Source organism: Cotesia glomerata, linkage group LG10, assembly GCF_020080835.1.
Source record: "Cotesia glomerata isolate CgM1 linkage group LG10, MPM_Cglom_v2.3, whole genome shotgun sequence".
Classification (NCBI taxonomy): Eukaryota; Metazoa; Arthropoda; class Insecta; order Hymenoptera; family Braconidae; genus Cotesia; species Cotesia glomerata.
The window spans coordinates 10,691,279-10,709,702 of NC_058167.1; the positions used below are offsets into that span (position 1 = coordinate 10,691,279).

At 25.0% G+C, this 18,424-nt stretch overlaps 2 protein-coding genes and 1 long non-coding RNA gene across 9 annotated transcripts in view; 2 read left to right on the top strand and 1 right to left on the bottom strand.

The window, feature by feature from the left end:
* Nucleotides 1-1,911: 1,911 nt before the first annotated feature.
* On the top strand, nt 1,912-17,728 carry LOC123272994 (ankyrin repeat domain-containing protein 39-like). Of its 6 annotated transcripts, none has more exons than XM_044740070.1 (4): nt 1,912-2,165; nt 5,619-5,843; nt 16,077-16,261; nt 17,306-17,728. In XM_044740070.1, exons 3-4 carry the CDS (start codon nt 16,138-16,140, stop codon nt 17,725-17,727), a joined length of 546 nt encoding a protein of 181 aa, XP_044596005.1. In that variant the 5' UTR covers nt 1,912-2,165; nt 5,619-5,843; nt 16,077-16,137; the 3' UTR covers nt 17,728. The 6 variants fall into 6 exon arrangements, with proteins under 6 accessions (XP_044596005.1, XP_044596006.1, XP_044596010.1 ...); XM_044740071.1 differs by lacking the exon at nt 17,306-17,728 and adding an exon at nt 3,048-3,148 and having other exon boundaries at nt 1,922-2,165; nt 16,077-16,255; XM_044740075.1 differs by lacking the exons at nt 16,077-16,261; nt 17,306-17,728 and adding exons at nt 3,048-3,148; nt 6,167-6,193 and having other exon boundaries at nt 1,923-2,165.
* On the top strand, nt 6,295-9,706 carry LOC123272990. The gene is made up of 2 exons (XM_044740060.1): nt 6,295-6,829; nt 9,273-9,706. Exons 1-2 carry the CDS (start codon nt 6,295-6,297, stop codon nt 9,605-9,607), a joined length of 870 nt encoding a protein of 289 aa, XP_044595995.1. The 3' UTR covers nt 9,608-9,706.
* The window catches only part of LOC123273005, a 29,401-nt gene continuing 28,556 nt past the window's right edge, over nt 17,580-18,424 (bottom strand). For both annotated transcript variants that reach the window (XR_006511215.1, XR_006511214.1), the window contains one exon: nt 17,580-17,698. This is a non-coding gene — a long non-coding RNA (uncharacterized LOC123273005). The remainder of the gene's footprint in view (nt 17,699-18,424) is intronic.

The window sequence follows — 18,424 nt, forward strand, 5'->3', positions numbered from 1 at the left end:
ATATTATTTAAATTTTGATTATTATCAACCTAGAACCCAGGTGATGACCTTCCTAGTCATCCTCTGATGACCATCCCGAAGTTATATCTCGAAACCAGGTGTTTTCCTCCGTAGGTTTTCATCGGGAATGGCACAGATAAACCCGTACATCAACCCGGAATCCTCTGATGACCATCCCAAAGTTATATTTCGAAACCAGGTGTTTTCCTCCGTAGGTTTTCATCGGGAATGGCACAGATAAACCCGTACATCAACCCGGAATCCTCTGATGACCATCCCGAAGTTATATTTCGAAACCAGGTGTTTTCCTCCGTAGGTTTTTTACACGCTTTATATTAGCTTCACTTGTATGTCAGTTTGTCAGTATGTAACTCTCCGTGGGTAATTTGCGCGCCTCAATATTTTTGATAATCAACAAATAATAGTTTAAAACTAAAAATCACGCTTTTATAAATAAACCAAACTAAAAATAGAAAATAAAAATAGAATTTTTAATAAATTTAAATTAAGAATAGTGTTAAAATTTCAATAAATATAAATTAATAATAGTGTAAATAAAAAATGTATTTTATTTTAAAAAGCGTGGGGTGCTTTTAAGATATCAAAATGATAATCACTCTACTCATATCTGTCAATAAAATATTTATAACTATTGACACCATGCACCCCACGCTTTTTAAAATAAAATACATTTTTTTTATTTACACTATTATTAATTTATATTTATTGAAATTTTTAACACTATTCTTAATTTAAATTTATTAAAATTTATTTTCTATTTTTTAGTTTGGTTTTCTATAAAAAGCGTGTTTTTAGTTTTTTTAAACTATTATTTATTAAATTTACAACAAAATTTTTTTTAATTTCCGAAAATCATATACAATCATATCGGTTACTTGGATTTTTTAATTTTTTATTTTATATCTTTTTGTAAAGAAATAAAATTTTTTTTTCTTAATAGTCTTATGAACGTGGACTTGGCGCGATTTTTTTACAGTGAAACTGTTTTTGTACGGATTTCAGTATTTTTTGTAATTATAATAAAAATTGACAATTTTAATTTAATACATTTCCGGTGGCGAACTATCCTCTTTAAGCTATAGTTCATGTAAAAGTTATTCTTGCGCCGCCTGGCGTTTGTAATTGCAAGCTGTCAAATATCTATTTTTTCACTGTAGTTTCCCATCTATTATAAGATTAGCATGTATCCTTATATTATTTAGTCTCTGGCCGTCCGCTTTTTACATAAAAAAAAAGTTAAAATCTAAAAATCTGGGTCGCTATAGTTTGTGCTGATTATTTTTAATAATTTTAAATAGAAATTATAAAGATAACTAGAATTTAATTTACGCGCGCAAGCGCGCGCCTCATATTTATTATCATGATATATTTGTGTGTCGTTTATGTATATTATATTCACTTTCAACCAATCAGAATGAGAATAATTATTTTCGACCAATCACATCACGAATAGATTGGTTTCACATACATTTCATCTCAATTTTATTATGGGACTAGAATTTGAATTTGCGCGCGCAAGCGCGCGCCTGACTGTAGCAATTGCATATATTTTCATGCTTATGATATATTCGACCAATCACGTTACGAATAGTTTGATGCCACATACATTTCATCTCAATTTTATATTAGGATTCATCTTAATTTTATTATGGGATTGATAATAATCAAGTAATACGCGTAATAAAAAGCATGAACTACTATTATAAAATATCATATAAAAAAAAAATCAAAATAAATTTGAAAAAAAATTTGTAACCTCAAAAAACCGTTCTGCTTACAGTATATACATACATACTCGGTAGTCTGGCTTGAGAACGGAACTTGGCGCCAGACTCTATCGAGTCTGTTGATTTAATGTCGTAAAACTAACATAGAAACAGCACTTTACAATCGATCTGAGCACTCGTCTTATTACAGGTTACCCGACCGACGCTCATTTCATAGACAGACATTTCTTGTTACTAACGCGTAATAAATTCCTGTTAACGAAATATTACCGTTCAATTGAACTCACATTATAAATAACCGCTGATAATATTTATTTAAACAACAGCTGATTATCAAAAATTAGACCAATTGATGACATGAAGCGGCAATTATTATTGAAAAATTCAACAATTGCAAATCCAGTTACAAGCTTCTAGGTAAGACATTTTTCATACTATAATTATTAAATTTTACATGTGGTGGAACTATTAAAATTAGCTTTTTCCCTCCATTAATTTTTTTAACTCCTGATACTGCTACTTATTATTATTATTTATAACCACTAATAAATTATTTACCAATCTTCTGTTTTTTATTGCGTAGTAATATTTTAGCATGACTTTTTTAATGCAAAGTATGAATAGAATAAAATGTTAAATACGTATTATTATCTTGTAGTGTGTGTCAACTTTATAAAATCGCCATATATATGTCTACAGTATAATATATCTAATAATTTAGTACATTAGTAGTATGTTATTTAATTTTTAATTACTAATTAATTTATTTTTTATTTTTAATTAAAAAAAAAAATTACCTACGCATGAAAAAATTCATCTGCAAATAGATTATAATTATAGAAATGGCTAACGGAGCAGTTCATAAAGTAAATTAATGTTCTGAAACATATTTATCAATATATATGTCTATAGGCATACATATAAGTACTTACAAATAGTACATAAAATATACCTGCATGAAAGTATTACCATTATTACATATCGTGTTGCTACAGTTACAATTGCAATACATCTCTTTGATGAATTGACCTATTATATATACTTACACGGATGATTAATAGTATTTATTTATCTATTTATTTAATAATTTATTAATTATTTGAGCTAAATATTTTTATTGTGAAATAGTGTTTTATATTTTGTGATATTTGTTTTTTGATTTTAATTTTAAAATCTTTATATTTTAATTTAAATTATATTTTTGGGTGGACTTTTGCTCTTTTATTACTGATTATTTTTATGTGGTGGTAATTTGAAACAAAAGTTTATTAAATTTATGTTGTAATACGTGTATTACAGCTGTAAGACAAAACTACAGATGCCATACATTCTGGTACGTGGTAATCTTGCGTCCTACAGTCACAGATATCCTTGGAGAGTGCTCGTTTCTGGTTTGAAAGGTATCATATATCTGTTATTGTTATTTTTTTATTTTATTTTAACTATTTACCCTTTTTTAATAACGTTTGCATCCTACTATATTTATATGAATGTGCATCTTGTTAATAACTAATAATTGCATCTGTAGAATTTTTTTTCCTAGGAAAATTTTTTTGTAGAACTCTGATTAGAAAAAAAGATTTGAAATGATTAAAAGCGATTAAAAAAGATTCAACTTGACAATTATACGGCTGTCTACCTATCTATCTATCTATCTATCTATCTGAGGAAATATCAAAGGAAATTTTAAGGGAGTTGGGAAAGAACGGAAAGGGGGGACCTACTCAGTGGGAATTTTTCCGTAATTGAAAAAATAATCAGACAGCCCAGACTGGAAATCGAACCCAGATCTTTCGGTTACACGCCAAGGGCTCGTAGTAATTTTACTTACTCAGTAAAGAAGTATTATTATAAAAAAAAAAATTTTATTTTGTTGAGGAAATTTTTTTCCTCCTTTTTAAAACTCAGTAACTGCAAAATTTTTGTACCTAATTTTTTTCAATATTACTGCATTTTTTATAACTTTTAGACCTTAATTTAAAGTATTTTTTTTTTTAATATTTATAGGGTAGAAATACCGTTTGTGGCCACTGTGCCGTTTATGACCATTTATTGTTCAAATAAACGATAGAAATAAATTTTTATTAATAAATTATTCAATAAATTATATAAATAAATCATTACAAACTCAATTTGTTTTAATATACATTTTTTAAAACTCGGCAAAAATATGGTTATACTATTATAATTTTTTATAAATTAATTCAAATGTTGACTGGCCAAAAACAGTGCTAAGGTGGCCAAAAATGGGTACTTCTACCCTATTCAAGTATTTTTTATTTATAAATCAAATTTTTCATCAATTTGGCAGACAAACTTTTTTTTTAATAAGAAAAATTTTTAAAAATTTTTAAATGTTATTCAATAAAAAAAAATTTTTTTAATTTTTAAATCTTATTTAATAAAAATTTTTTTTTTTTATTTTTAAATCCCAAGCGTCACATAAAAAACTGTTGACTTTTTGGTAAATTTTATTTAACAAGGAGTCAAAAATTAATAATTATCAACTTAAATTCAACAAAATATTAACAAAAAAATTTTTGTGCCGCTTGGAATGTTATTTAATAAAAAAAAATTTTTTTTAATTTCTAAATATTAGTTACTGTGTTTTGAAATTAGGCAGCCGTATATAGATATACATTTTGCACGGGTTAAATCGTTTTAAATTTTTTTTTTTTTTTTTTTTTTTTTTTTTTAAAGGAAAAATAATCAAAGAAGAAAGCATCGACAATTTTTATAGACTGATAAAATAATTTTATTTGACTCTGGGACCTAAGCTCTCTTAAAGCCATCAGTATTTAATACATTGGTTTTCATTTGTATGTATAATATAACTCAGTAAAAAATTACTTAATAATTAAAGGTTTACAATTCAATTTAATTTAAAATTTTAATAAAACAGAGATATATCATGTAATACAAAGAAGTGAATTAAAGTCGTAAGTCACCTTAGAAAATAATATTTTAAATTTATAACTATAATTTTATCGATTATATGGTAAATTATTTTGAGGATGTTTTATATTTGATATAAAAATTAGAACTGGACACTGACCAAGACTTTATTTTAAAAAATGATTAAGATTGAAAATTAAAAAAAATAATTTTTAGATTTTTGAATGAACAATTTTACTTTTAGAAAAAAATTATAAAAATATTTAATATTAAAAAAATCAATATTTTTTATTTAATTTTAATCACAAGTTAATTAAAAAAAATAATACATTTACAAAAAATTAATGTTTCTGTTATAATCTTGAATTTAATGTTCAATTTTTTTTTTATAATTATTATTAAATTTATTAAATCAATTAAATTCAATTAAATAGACATTATTATTTAATAAAAAAAAAAATATAAATATTTTTTTTTTAACGTAAATAATAGTAATTATATTTATTATTTATTATTATTATGGTGTTTTATTTGCATAACTTTACAGTTTTATACAAGCTTTTTTTTTATTTTTAAGATATAAATATTAGAAAGTACAATTTTTTAATTTTTTTAAAAAGGTAATAATTATTAAATAAATATTAAATCTCAACCATTTTTAACTAGCATAAATATTTAAAAATATTATTTATTGATAACTTAATTTATCCTTTGGTATTTAAAATAGTAATTATATTATTCAATTAAGATTATGACGTTAAATATCTAAAACAAATTAACTACAATACATTACGCAATAATTTAATAAAATAAAATCCTTAATACATAGTTTATAAAATCAAAAAAAATTGCCTGATGCTATTTAGTTTGATAATTATTATTATAATTTATAATTACTCATTTTAATAAAGAAGTTTAATATTTTAAAAAAAAATTTGAATAATTATTTATTAAAAAAAAATTAATTTGTTATAGCGACTGACATTGAACAATTAACTCGTTTTGCGTCTGGTGGTTACTGCGACGATTCAACAATTGTTTATTTACAACATCCTTGTGTAATATTAACGGCGCTAGAAGTTCTGGGTTACAAAGTAGTTGCTTCATCAAGTACGAGTGTAAAACAAGACTACAATGAGTATATGTGGACTATGAGAAAAGATTTTGCGGAACCTGAGCCTGATACAATTGTTAAATCAGGTATGATATATTTAAAATTTTCTATTATTTAAAAAACAATCATTATTATATTATTATACTTGAAAAAAAAAAAAAAAATACTTTCTGCCATATTTTATTAATTTGATGGTTGTACTTGTACTTAATAATTAAAAATAATGTTGCGCGTTTATTATTAAAAATTAATTACATTTAAACTATTGAAAGATACGCTTTATTACGTTGGTACATAAAATAAATATAATAATTAAATAATATAATTAAAAAAACATAAATACATAAATATATTTTTTTTTATAATTAGTTATACTTTAAAAAGTACGGGTCGTGATATTTTATTGTAGTAACTGGGGCAAGTTAATTCAAGAGTAAGAAAACCCATTACTTTGAAATAATCACCAAGAATCATCACATCAGTCATCACGATCATAAAAAATTAGACAGCCCGTAATTGTAATAAGCTTCAATAAAAATGGTGAAAAAACGTGGACTTGTTTGGACTTACTACCACAAAAAAGTCGATGGAACATCTGTTGTTGCTTTTTGCAAATTTTGTAATAGATCTTACATTCAAAATGCAACGCGAATGGAGAAACATTTAGCGCGTTGTGAAAAAGCGACTCCTGAAGTTAAAGCACTATTTTTGCGTGTGTCTACAAGTAAGCGTGTCAACAGAGCACGCTTGTTGGGCGCTAAGATTGGCGGTACTTGGATCAAGAAAAATGGTGATGTCACACTTGATATCAGTAATCTCACCGAAGCTGATTTGGAGGATATCAGTGAGTGGAATCGCCAGAAAGAAGAATTGAAGGAATTCCGTAATCACAGTGAAATTGTAGTACCAGCTCAGAATGTTGAATGCCTTGAGGAGGAAGATGATCCTACTTGGTCATCAGAACAGGAACATTCTAAAACTAATAATCGTCCTTCCGAAGTTGAGGATAAAAAAACACCTATTATTGTGAAAGACAACAATGAGTACGAGTCGATTCCTGATCACGATTATGGTATGATTTTTTTTTTATTATTATTTATAATTACAGAAAAATTTTGGTAATTTTTTACAAGTAGGGTCAACTCCACCTTTAATTTTAATAAATTAAAAAAAAATTTTTTTTACTCTGTTTGTTTTTACGGCGTATTTATGATAAAAAATGTGATAGGAAAAAATAAATATATCGATAGCTTTTTTGCCTTTGAAAATTGGATAAAATATTGGCTTCCATGTTTTTGGATAAAATTTCTATTTGATCTTTTTAGTAGATTTCATAAAAATCTAACTATTGTATTTGTTCTCATAGCATAACATAGTATAAATTTTGCTATAATTCAACTTAACTAGACTGAGTCAGAAAATACATATGTTTCAAAAGTTTATATATATATATATATATACGATATAACGCGGCTTGTCACGACGATAACATCAACAATTATTAAGGAATCTCAATGAAACTTAACATACTTATTTTATAGACTATTATGAAGGTCAAGTTCAAATATGAGCTTAATCGGTCAATTAGTTTAGAAATTACAGCATTTAAAAATTTTTAAAATTTCATACTTTCACTATTTCTCCTACAAATAACTTTTGAACGCGTCAATATATTCAATTTTTGTAAGAGGTATCTGAAAGCTGAGAAATTAAGCTTCAATTTATATTGCGTTACTAGAACCATAAGGGCGTATCTCAAAATGGTTCTGCAGAACCATAAAGGCGTATAAAAAAATTTTTTTTGCTCCAATCAATGTAAAAATGTTGAAAATATTAACATCTATGGAAAAAACGGAAAAAAAAATTTTTTTTTGTAATACGCCCTTATGGTTTTAAGAAAACATTTTTCTAAAACTATAAGGACGTATCCTGTTTTTTCGGTTTATTATCAATTATGGGTCAGAGTAAGAAAAAAAAATTGCAAAGATAATATAATATCACTCCACAACTTGATTTATGTCAACAAATATTTATTTAAGTGAGAAAACTAATAAAAAATTAAGGAAAAATAAATTCATCGAAGTATTACTCCAATGCCATCTCCATTGTCAGGATCATCTGTATCTAAGATTATAAAAGTAAAAAAAAAAGATTTCTTAATTTTTTTTTTAACTAGTTAATGACAAAAAAATTTATAAACTATGACCATGGCTGAAAATTAAACTTTGATAATACCGATGATATTTTGTGGGACAGTGCCTGATGTACAAAAATGATTTAGATCATCAAACTTGCTACAAGATATTGGTATTGAAGAATCATAACAATTCTCAAGAACAAAGTTCTTTTTGAATGACTTTTTTAAAATTACAGTTTTAAATGGCTTACAAAACTCTTTTGTTAATTGTAAATAGATCTGAAGTAAAGAAAACATCAATTTTGAAAAACTTTGAGGCTAATTTTATTAACTTGAAGACATACCGATTGTTCTCAAGTTGTTATGAATTTATTTTTTCTTAATTTTTCATTCGTTTTTTGACTCAAATAAATATTTGTTGATATAAGTTAAGTTGTGGAGTGATAATTTCTAACACCTTTGCAATTTTTTTTCTTACTCCAACCTATAATTGATAATAAACCGAAAAAACAAGGTACGCCCTTATGGTTTTAGAAAAATGTTTTCTTAAAACCATAAGGGCGTATTACGAAAAAAAAATTTTTTTTTCGTTTTTTCCATAGATGTTAATGTTTTCAATATTTTTACATTGATTGGAGCAAAAAAAATTTTTTTATACGCCTTTATGGTTCTGCAGAACCATAAGGGCGTATATTTTGAGATACGCCCTTATGGTTTTAGTAACGCGATATGTTTACATGTTTTTTTAAAGCAGAAAATATTTATCTTATGATCATTTTTAAGAAATTTTACTTTTGTAATCGTTTTGTCTATACAAAACAGACTGAAAAGTACTGAACTACAATAATTTTTTTTCTTCCTTTATTGAATGTTGTTTACTTATGAAATTTGCTGTTGCACTGTTTTTTTTTCTTTTTTTTTTTTTTTTATACAACCCTGAGGTAAGATCTCGTTAGTGGCACCTTTAACTCCTATTAGTGGCACTTTTTCTTTCACTGAAAAAAAGTTCTACTTGGAATCAAAATTAAAAATTTTTTTGATCTAAACGTCTTAAAGATAAGAAATATTATATTCATTATTGAAATTAATGATTTCATTAATTGAATAAGTACCAAAATCAAAGAAAGTGTCAGTAATGGGGTCACCGCCACTAATAGGGTCTATTACCCTAGTAGTTTTTTTTTATTCTTTATGAAATCTACTTCCATTTCGGCTGCCGAATGGACTTTTTTTTTATATATTTTTTTTTGAAAAATACATAAAAAAAAAAATTGATCAAAAAAAATTTTTCTATGGCTATACTTGTGAATAATTACCGAAATTTTTAAAAAAATTTAAAATTATTTTGTATAATTTATTTTTTTTATCATGTTTTTAGAATTAACTGAAGAAGAAGAAGGACACCAAGTTGTTTGTTACGACGAAAATGATTTTGAAAAAGGACCGATTAACGATCCAATGAGTACTAAGTCACCGGTAGGAGGAGGAGGAGGAAGTTCACCTTTGAAAAATAAAATTCTTCATGAACAATTATTAGAACGAAGAGCTTTGAGAAAAATTGCTGAGATAGAGTTGAAACGTAAAACATTAGAATTAGAACGCAGTCAATATGAATTTGAACAGGAAAAAATGTGTGGTGAAGTACGATGGGCACATGAAAAGCGTTTGATGCAATATAAAGAAGAACGCGAGCGTAAACTAAGTCAACAATAATTTCTTGACATTTCATTTAATTATTTTTATCATTAATTATTTTTAACTTTTCATTTTTAATTATCATTTTTTTAAATTAAACATTTAGTTAATTATTAAGAAATATATTCATGAGTACGAATAAAGCGTTTCTTTCATATATTTACTTTTAAATATTATTCTTAAATTAACAAGTTAATCAATAGAAATTGTGACTTTTTTAATCAATTAAGAAAGTAATATTAAGTACAACTATGCATTATTTAAATTTGTAATGTATATATTTTGTAGAAGTAATACTATAAATTGTTAAAATAAAATATTGTAATAAATCTTTTAATTTTTCGACTAAAATTTTAAATAATAATTTTAAAAAGTTTAGAAAATCCAAAAGTGCACGACTTATAATGCTAATTTAATTATGAAATATTAATAAAATAAAAAATGTGAAAAAAATATATAAAACAGCTAAAGTAGCACGATAATGCGTACGCGTATCTAGCGAGTTTAATGTATACAATATGTATTTATTTATTTATCAAAATTTTAGACCCTGAAGCCTTAGCTCCTTAAGGGCCTTACATATAAATGAATACATAGTAATAATAATAAAAGTAGTTGAACAATAATGGATATGATAATAATAAGAAAAGTAACTATATAGTAGGGTGGCGCAAAAAAACCGACTATTTTTTTTTTTTAAGTCTCGAGTGAAAAAATGTTAGTTTTTGATGTTTTGAGAGCCCTCACCAAAGGACAGCTCAAAAAAAAATTTTTAAGAGGTCACTCCAAATTTTTTAAGATTTCAAAAATCGTCAAAAATCGAATTTTTTTGTTTTTTTAATTTTTTTTTCTCGTTATGGTATAATTTTATAGACCAAAAAAAAATAAGTTTCTGAAAGTTTCAGTTCAAAATTTAAATTTTGAAAGGTCGCTCATAATTTTTTTTTTTTTCTTTAATTAGTCATATCGCCGACTTTAAGTGTTGGGAGTGGTACGTTGGGGTCTTTTTGGTTTGAAAAAATCTTAACCTACGCGGCAAGGTCAAATCTCAACCAAGCTGGGTTCTAAGACCAGCTTGGGATTCGAACCCACGCCTGGCAGTTGATTAAATAAAATTATTAAATTAATAAAAAATTATATTTTCTATGTTGTGCTTGATTTTTAGTTCATCTCGTGATGTATTTTTATCGATTATTGTACTAAATAAAAAAAAAAAAATGCATGGAATTTTAATTTGAATAGTAAAAGGTCGCTCGGAAAAATCTAAACTAATGCACTAATAAATTGAAAAAAATTATGAGCGACCTTTCAAAATTCAAATTTTGAACTGAAATTTTCAGAAACTTATTTTTTTTTAGTCTATAAAATTATACCGTAACGAGAAAAAAAATAAAAAAAAAAAAATTCGATTTTTGAATTTTAAAAAAATTTAGAGCGACATCTTAAAAATTTTTTTTTAAGCTGTCCTTTGGAGAGAGCTCTTAAAATATCAAAAACTAACATTTTTCCACTTGAGACTCAAAAAAAAAAAATAGTTGGTTTTTTTGCGCCACCCTACTATATAGATATATTAAATCAAAGATGGTTAATATTATAAGCCAGACTACCCGATCCAAATTGTTGGATAATAACTAATTTTTCATTATTATTTCTTCACCATAATATTTTAAGTCTCAATACCATCAGAGAAAATTTAGGTGAAAATAATATTTAGAGAAAGATGTAATTTTTCAGTCACTGAAAAAAGTTACACTGAGTAAAAAATTACATCTTTCTCTAATCATAATTGTCAAAACAAATTTTAATTGTTATTTTCACCTAAATTTTCTCTGATGATATTGAGACTTCATACCGATAAAATATTATGGTGAAGAAATAATAATGAAAAATTAGTCATTATCCAAAAATTTGGATCGGGTAGTCTGGCTTATAATATTAACCATCTTTGATTTAATAAATTTAAAACACCAATCTTCATATATTAAATATACATATAGCTGTACAGTCTTCTGATTTTTGTTTTATTTTATTAATTGTATATAAACGACACTGAATTATAATTCCGGAGTTTCATACATGACGGACAGGAAAATTTTTTGACTTATTTTGATGTTTTTTTCCGTTTCTATTGCACTAAATTAATTTTTCAAAAGTTGAAATTAATCTTCATTAAATTATCTTTACAATAGTATGCAAAATATCTTGATTCCGTGAACTAACAAGAGTATAATAGAATAAAATAGAATATCGTTTTCATTTGTATCACATCTTGTTTTACAAAACTGTATCTTATGCCTTCAATTAATTATTTACATTTGCACATACACTAACTTTCACTTAATTTTTAATGAAAATGAAGTTAGCCTACATTTCAAAATTTATAGAAATTTTTTATTGAAATAATTTCAATTAAACAATTAAAAAAAAAATTTCAGATGTAAAAAAAACTTGAAAAACTATAAGTGCAATTTTTTAGAAATATCTTTTTAGTTGTAATTTAATTAATAAAAAAAATCAAAAATTTTTAATGAAAATTAAGTTTGCCGACATTTAAAAATTTTTATAATTTTTTTTTCTTGAAAAAATGATTACAAGAAAAATAAAAAAAAAAAATTTCACTTCTAAAAAACTTTAAAAACTGTAAGTGCAATTTTAAAAAAATATTTTTTTGTTATAATTTAATTATTAAAAAAAAAAAAAATTCAAAAGATTAAAATCGTCGGCTAACTTTAGTATTATAAATTTTTAAACGTCTGCTAACTCCAGCGTCATTAATTTTTAATATATTTGTACTCTCTTTTTTTAAACTTTTGTCACACTTTATCCTTAACATATCACAGTTGCATTATAATACTATTTATACTATTTCATACTTATATTAATCTAGTATCTATACATGTATATCAATGATAGCTTTTTTCTGACATTCTATATTGTAACACTCATTCTCTTTAAACAGTCTTTCAATTTGGCCAAAATATATACACAGTTATATTTTTATGTCCCCTTTTAAAATTGCCATTAATTTTTTCCCATAAGATTATAATAATAAAAATAATTGCTGAAATGAGGCGAAATAAATAATAGTTTAAAAAAACTAAAAACACGCTTTTTATAGAAAACCAAACTAAAAAATAGAAAATAAATTTAAATTAAGAATAGTGTTAAAAATTTCAATAAATATAAATTAATAATAGTGTAAATAAAAAACGCCATTCGGCCATACCCGACATGGATAGGTAGATTTCTTGTTTGAATATTGAAAAAAAAACACGTTATTAAAAGGCAAAAATGTCCTAAAATTTATTTTTTATTACATTTTGCAAATAATGATATGAGACCGACTACAACCAATAGATATTCAAAGACATCTTCCTAAAAATAGGATTTGTAACAGACGAAAGTCATTTGATGATAATAGCTAAAATTAATTTATTTTTGATTTTTAATTTTCCAAACTCGAAATAAATTGAAAAAAGTATCAAAAGGTAACGAATAATAGCTCAAATCGAAGATAATTATGTGAATTTTGACATAAAGTTGATAAATTCAAGCTATCTTTTATGGCTTAAAAATTATTTAAAGAAAAAGGGCTGAAATACGTTCATTGAAAAATTTTTGAAAATTTTCAAATTCACGGAATTAATTAAAAAAATCATCAAAACTAGACAAATAATAGTTTAAATTGAAGGTTATTAAATGAAATTTAAGATAAATTTGATAGATTTTATCTATTTTTTACATCTGGAAGATTATTTTCATAAAAAATACAAAATTCAAAATTTTTGAAAATGAAAAAAATTTTCAAACACCCACAACTCGTAAACTAACCGGCCGATTTTGCTCATCTTTGAACTTGATCTTGGTATTGATCCACAGAATAAGCCCACAAAATTTCATAAAGATCGGTTGAGAACTGTGGGCGCAATCCTGCTGACATGGCGCGTTATATCACATATATATATATATACATACATAAATACATATATAAACTTTTGAGCCAATGCCATTTTTCGACATTACTCGATAAAATAAAACATATTATGATAAAATTTTCCTAAAATTACAACATGAGACCGGCTACAATAGTTATATTTCTATAGAAATCTACCTAAAAAGCGTGAGGTGCATGGTGTCAATAGTTATAAATATTTTATTGACAGATATGAGTAGAGTGATTATAATTTTGATAATATCTTAAAAAGCACCCCACGCTTTTTTTAAAATAAAATACATTTTTTTTATTTACACTATTATTAATTTATATTTATTGAAATTTTTAACACTATTCTTAATTTAAATTTATTTTCTATTTTTTAGTTTGGTTTTCTATAAAAGCGTGTTTTTAGTTTTTAAACTATTATTTATTTTTACTTTTTAGTTTGGTTTATTTATAAAGCGTGATTTTTAGTTTTTAAACTATTATTTGTTGATTATCAAAAATATTGAGGCGCGCAAATTACCCACGGAGAGTTACATACTGACATACTGACATACTGACATACAAGTGAAGCTAATAAAAAATAATTATTTATAAATATTATAAATACGGGGAATCAGAGTTGGATTTCGGAGAGCGAGCCTGAGAAACGGCTACCAGAACCAAGGAAGAGTTACTGACATACTGACAAACTGACATACAAGTGAAGCTAATATAAAGCGTGTAAAAAGAAAAATGTAAGAAAAAGTCTAAAACTCCAGTAGATGGACACTACTTACAAGCGATATTTTCAATTAATTATTTATAATTAAATAATTAATTTATTAATTTTTTCCACTAAAAAATAAAGCTTGATAAAATTAAAGAGAAAAGGTGATAAATCGGATAGTAATTTTCAAAATACATCATAAAGTAATTTTATTAATTTTGAACACGTAATGCTTTCTCATGTAAAGTAACATATAAAATATATTAATATAAAGAATACTAATAATTAATAAATTATCAATATAAATTTATAAAACACAACGTTAAAAATACATTATATATATACATACAAGTGAAGCTAATATAAAGCGTGTAAAAAACTTTTCGATCGTAAAGCACTTTCTGATGCTTCGCATCATGAGTCGTGCAAAACTAATGTTCCCTAATTAATTTCAGAATTTTAGTTAAAAATAATTATTCTATACAGTTATAAATATATTTTTTTTTTAGAACTAAAAGACAACGAAGTTTGAGAATTATTTATATTTATTTGATAAAAAAATATAAATAAAAAATGAATGACCAAAAATTAGCTGAAAATATCGGTTCCTTGATTGCAAATGAGTGTTATTATTACGTTGCCGTAAAAGGTTCACCATTTGCTACGGACTGTTCTGTATTTGGATTGATAGCTGATGAAATGCAGGCACTTTGTAAGCGCTTTCCTAATTCAGGAACTGACGTTATGAACGGCGTACTGATCAAAGGTTCATATCAATTTTATTTTTTAATATTTAAATATTAAATTATTTTGCTGCTTAATGATTAAAAATAATTACCGGGTGCAATTTTATAGACTAAAAATTTAATTTCAGGGTCACCAATTCCGGTTATAAATGCACTGGCTGAACTGGGATATCGGATCGTGTCGAGTACTGGAGAAGCGGAGATACTTTGGACATTGCAAAGAGAAATTTAAATAAATTATATTTAAAAAATAATCTAACAAAGTTACTACGCACTACATAATAATTAATGTTACTGCACTTAATATTGTCTATCTGGAGAATAATCCATTTTATTGAACGATAGAAAATTTATTTTTAATATGCATCACTTACTCAAAGAATTCCATTAGTATAATTAGCTTTTTTTCTCTTTTTCAATTTTTTTTTTATCGATCACAATATTTAAGCATTTAAAATAATTTATGGATATAAAAAAAAGTGTATTTATTTTTCTATAATCAATCCATTAAATTTTATTCCAAATAATGAACTTTTAAGCGTATGAATCAAAATAAAAAATTATTAATTTTATTTTAAAATATGTAGAGAAAAATTTTAACAATTTTTATACATTCAAATTTTATTAACAGGTACAACTTTAAAAATAATAAATATGGCAGTTTAATATATATATAATTAAGAAAAAAAATTTTTATCAAAATAGTATTATTATAAATTGAATAATTGATTTTATTATTTGTATATTAATTTTTGAATTTATTTCTGTACTTAAAAAAATAACAGTGGAACAAAATAGTGTCAATTTAAATATAATGAAAAAAAAAGACCAAGTATATATGATTGATAGTGAGAATATAGTTTTTTGACTTTATAAATATTAGCGAATTATTTTATAAAACAATACCAATTGATTTTAACGAGTTACCTAATCAATGATGAATAAATTTATAATTATATACTCTGTTGTATTAAAGGGCAGCCTAATGCTATCTATAAAAATTAAAACCATGTAATTGTGTGCAATAAATAAAATTGCATTTAAATAATCAATGATTTTTTTTTTAATTCAATATAATTTTTAATACTCTAGATAAGATTAAGATTAAAGAACGCCGAGGAAGATTTAATTTTAAAAAGTCTAATTAATAATTATGGAGGAAAAAATTAATTACGACCACGGTCATGATCATAATCATACATGTAAATTAGATAGTGGAACTAATGTCCGTCAGACTATTTCCGAAATGGATTTTGAACGCGGAATTTGGTACGCAGGTTTGTAAAAAAATTAATTATTTTTACTAATTATATGAAAAAATAATCAAAGTAGCTTCTATGTAAGGACTTTAAAACGTCGAGATTTAATGAAAAATTGATTTTTAAAAGTGAGGCTAAAAACACTAACACATGCCAATTTTTTTTTAATTTTCAATTTTTCGCATTATGTAAAATTCACTGAAAAAAATTAAAATAAAATTTTTAACTTCTAATATAAATTGACAATTTCCAAAAATTCGGCTGTGATAATATTTTCAGTTCAACTTTCAAAAATCATTTTTTTATTAGATCTCGACATTTGGAGGTTCTTAGAAACTACTTTGATTATTTTTGCGTATATCGAGGGTTTTCTGACGCAATCACGTATCTCGATTTTTGAAGATGAAAAAGTTCAACTGAAAAATTGATAATTAATTATAAACGCGTTACTGAAAAAAAATATAAACCAGAATAATAATAAATACGATAGTATTATTTTTAGAAAATACAATTATTAAATATTGTTTTTAGATGAATATTAATTTTTTATAAGCCATTTTTTACCTTATCTCTAAAATTGTCATTTTTGAGATACGAGGTTGCGTCAGAAAATCCTCGAAAATACCGTTCTGGCTTTAAAAATTTTTTTTCAAAAGTCAAAAGAAGAATTTTTAAAGACAAATTTAAAGATAAGAATTTTGAAAAAAACGCTCTGCTACGTAATAGGTTTTTTAATTATCTATTTTGTAGCAGAGCGTTTTTTTCGAAATTCTTATTTGTTTAAAATAAAAACATAAAATTGCAATAGCTTTATAATCATGAGTGTAACAAGGATAGTACCGTTTCTTGCAGTGAGTGCGGGAAAAAAATTTTTTTTTTGCGTTTTTCAACAAGATTTTTGACTTTTTGCATTCCCTAGTTGATTGGAGAAAAAAAAATTTTTTTATACGCCCTTTTGGTTCTGCAAAACCAAAAAGACGTATATTTTTTTTGTACGCTCTTTTGACTTTAGTAACGCGAATTAATCTTCTGTTTACTAATTTTTTAAATAAATTTTTCAAGCTCAATCAGATGACATTGCTCGGGTGAAGCAGCTTTTGGCAAAAGGAGCATCTGCTTCTGAGGAAGATTCTGCTGGATATACGGCTCTTCATTATGCAGCTCGTGCGGGACATTATGATGTATGTAAGCTGCTGTTAGAACACGGTGCTCGGGTGAATGCAATCACGCGATGCGGTCGAGCAACACCACTTCACAGAGCCGCTAGCAGAGGAAATGAAGATGTAGTACGTTTGCTGTGTAAATTTGGAGCTGATTTAAATATTCAGGATGCTGATGGATATACTGCACTCCATCGAGCAGCTCTTGCTGGGTCGCTGAGTGTTTGGAAGCTCTTGGTTGATAAAACTTCTGCGGATGTCGTTGATAATAATGGTCATACTGCGGCACAGTTAGCTGAAATTCAAAATAAATTTATTATTTAATAAACATTGTAGTTTCTTTTTTTTTATTAATATTTTGTCTTAATTATTAGTTAAGAAATATTTAACTTTTTCCACTTTTCTTATTTTTTTATTTATTTAACAAACACTATGAGCACTTTTTGTCGCTTTGCTAAATGAATTTATTTTAGAAAAATAATAATTTTTTAATTATAATTAAAAAATAATTTTTTAATTTTAGTATATGTTAGATTTAGTTTTATAATAATAAAAATTTTTTTTCAATGTTATAGTTTCACTATTGTACTTTTAGCGATAAAATAAATTATTATGATTATTATTATTATTATTTTTATTTTAACAGTAAACGATAATATAATCGTTGAGACATTTGACGATAATAATAAATGTTTTTTTTTTTTTTTTTTTTTTTTTTTTATTTATTTGTATATACTGAATGTAGAGATTATTTTCGTTCTTAGAAATAGTCGTGAAATAAGAAACTTCTTATATTTATTTACCCACCACAATGCGTATCTTAAATATGTAACATTTGGGGTTGCGGTCAACCAGTCAGATCGAAAGCATTCCGAATTATCAAAACTTTAGAAAATTAAGAATTCCGCAACATTCAAAGTTTATAAAATACATTAATTTAAATAAAATACTAGCCGAAAAACAATTTTGTAAATTATAAAACACCGAGCTATCGAATATAGGTAAACATAAATCTTATATT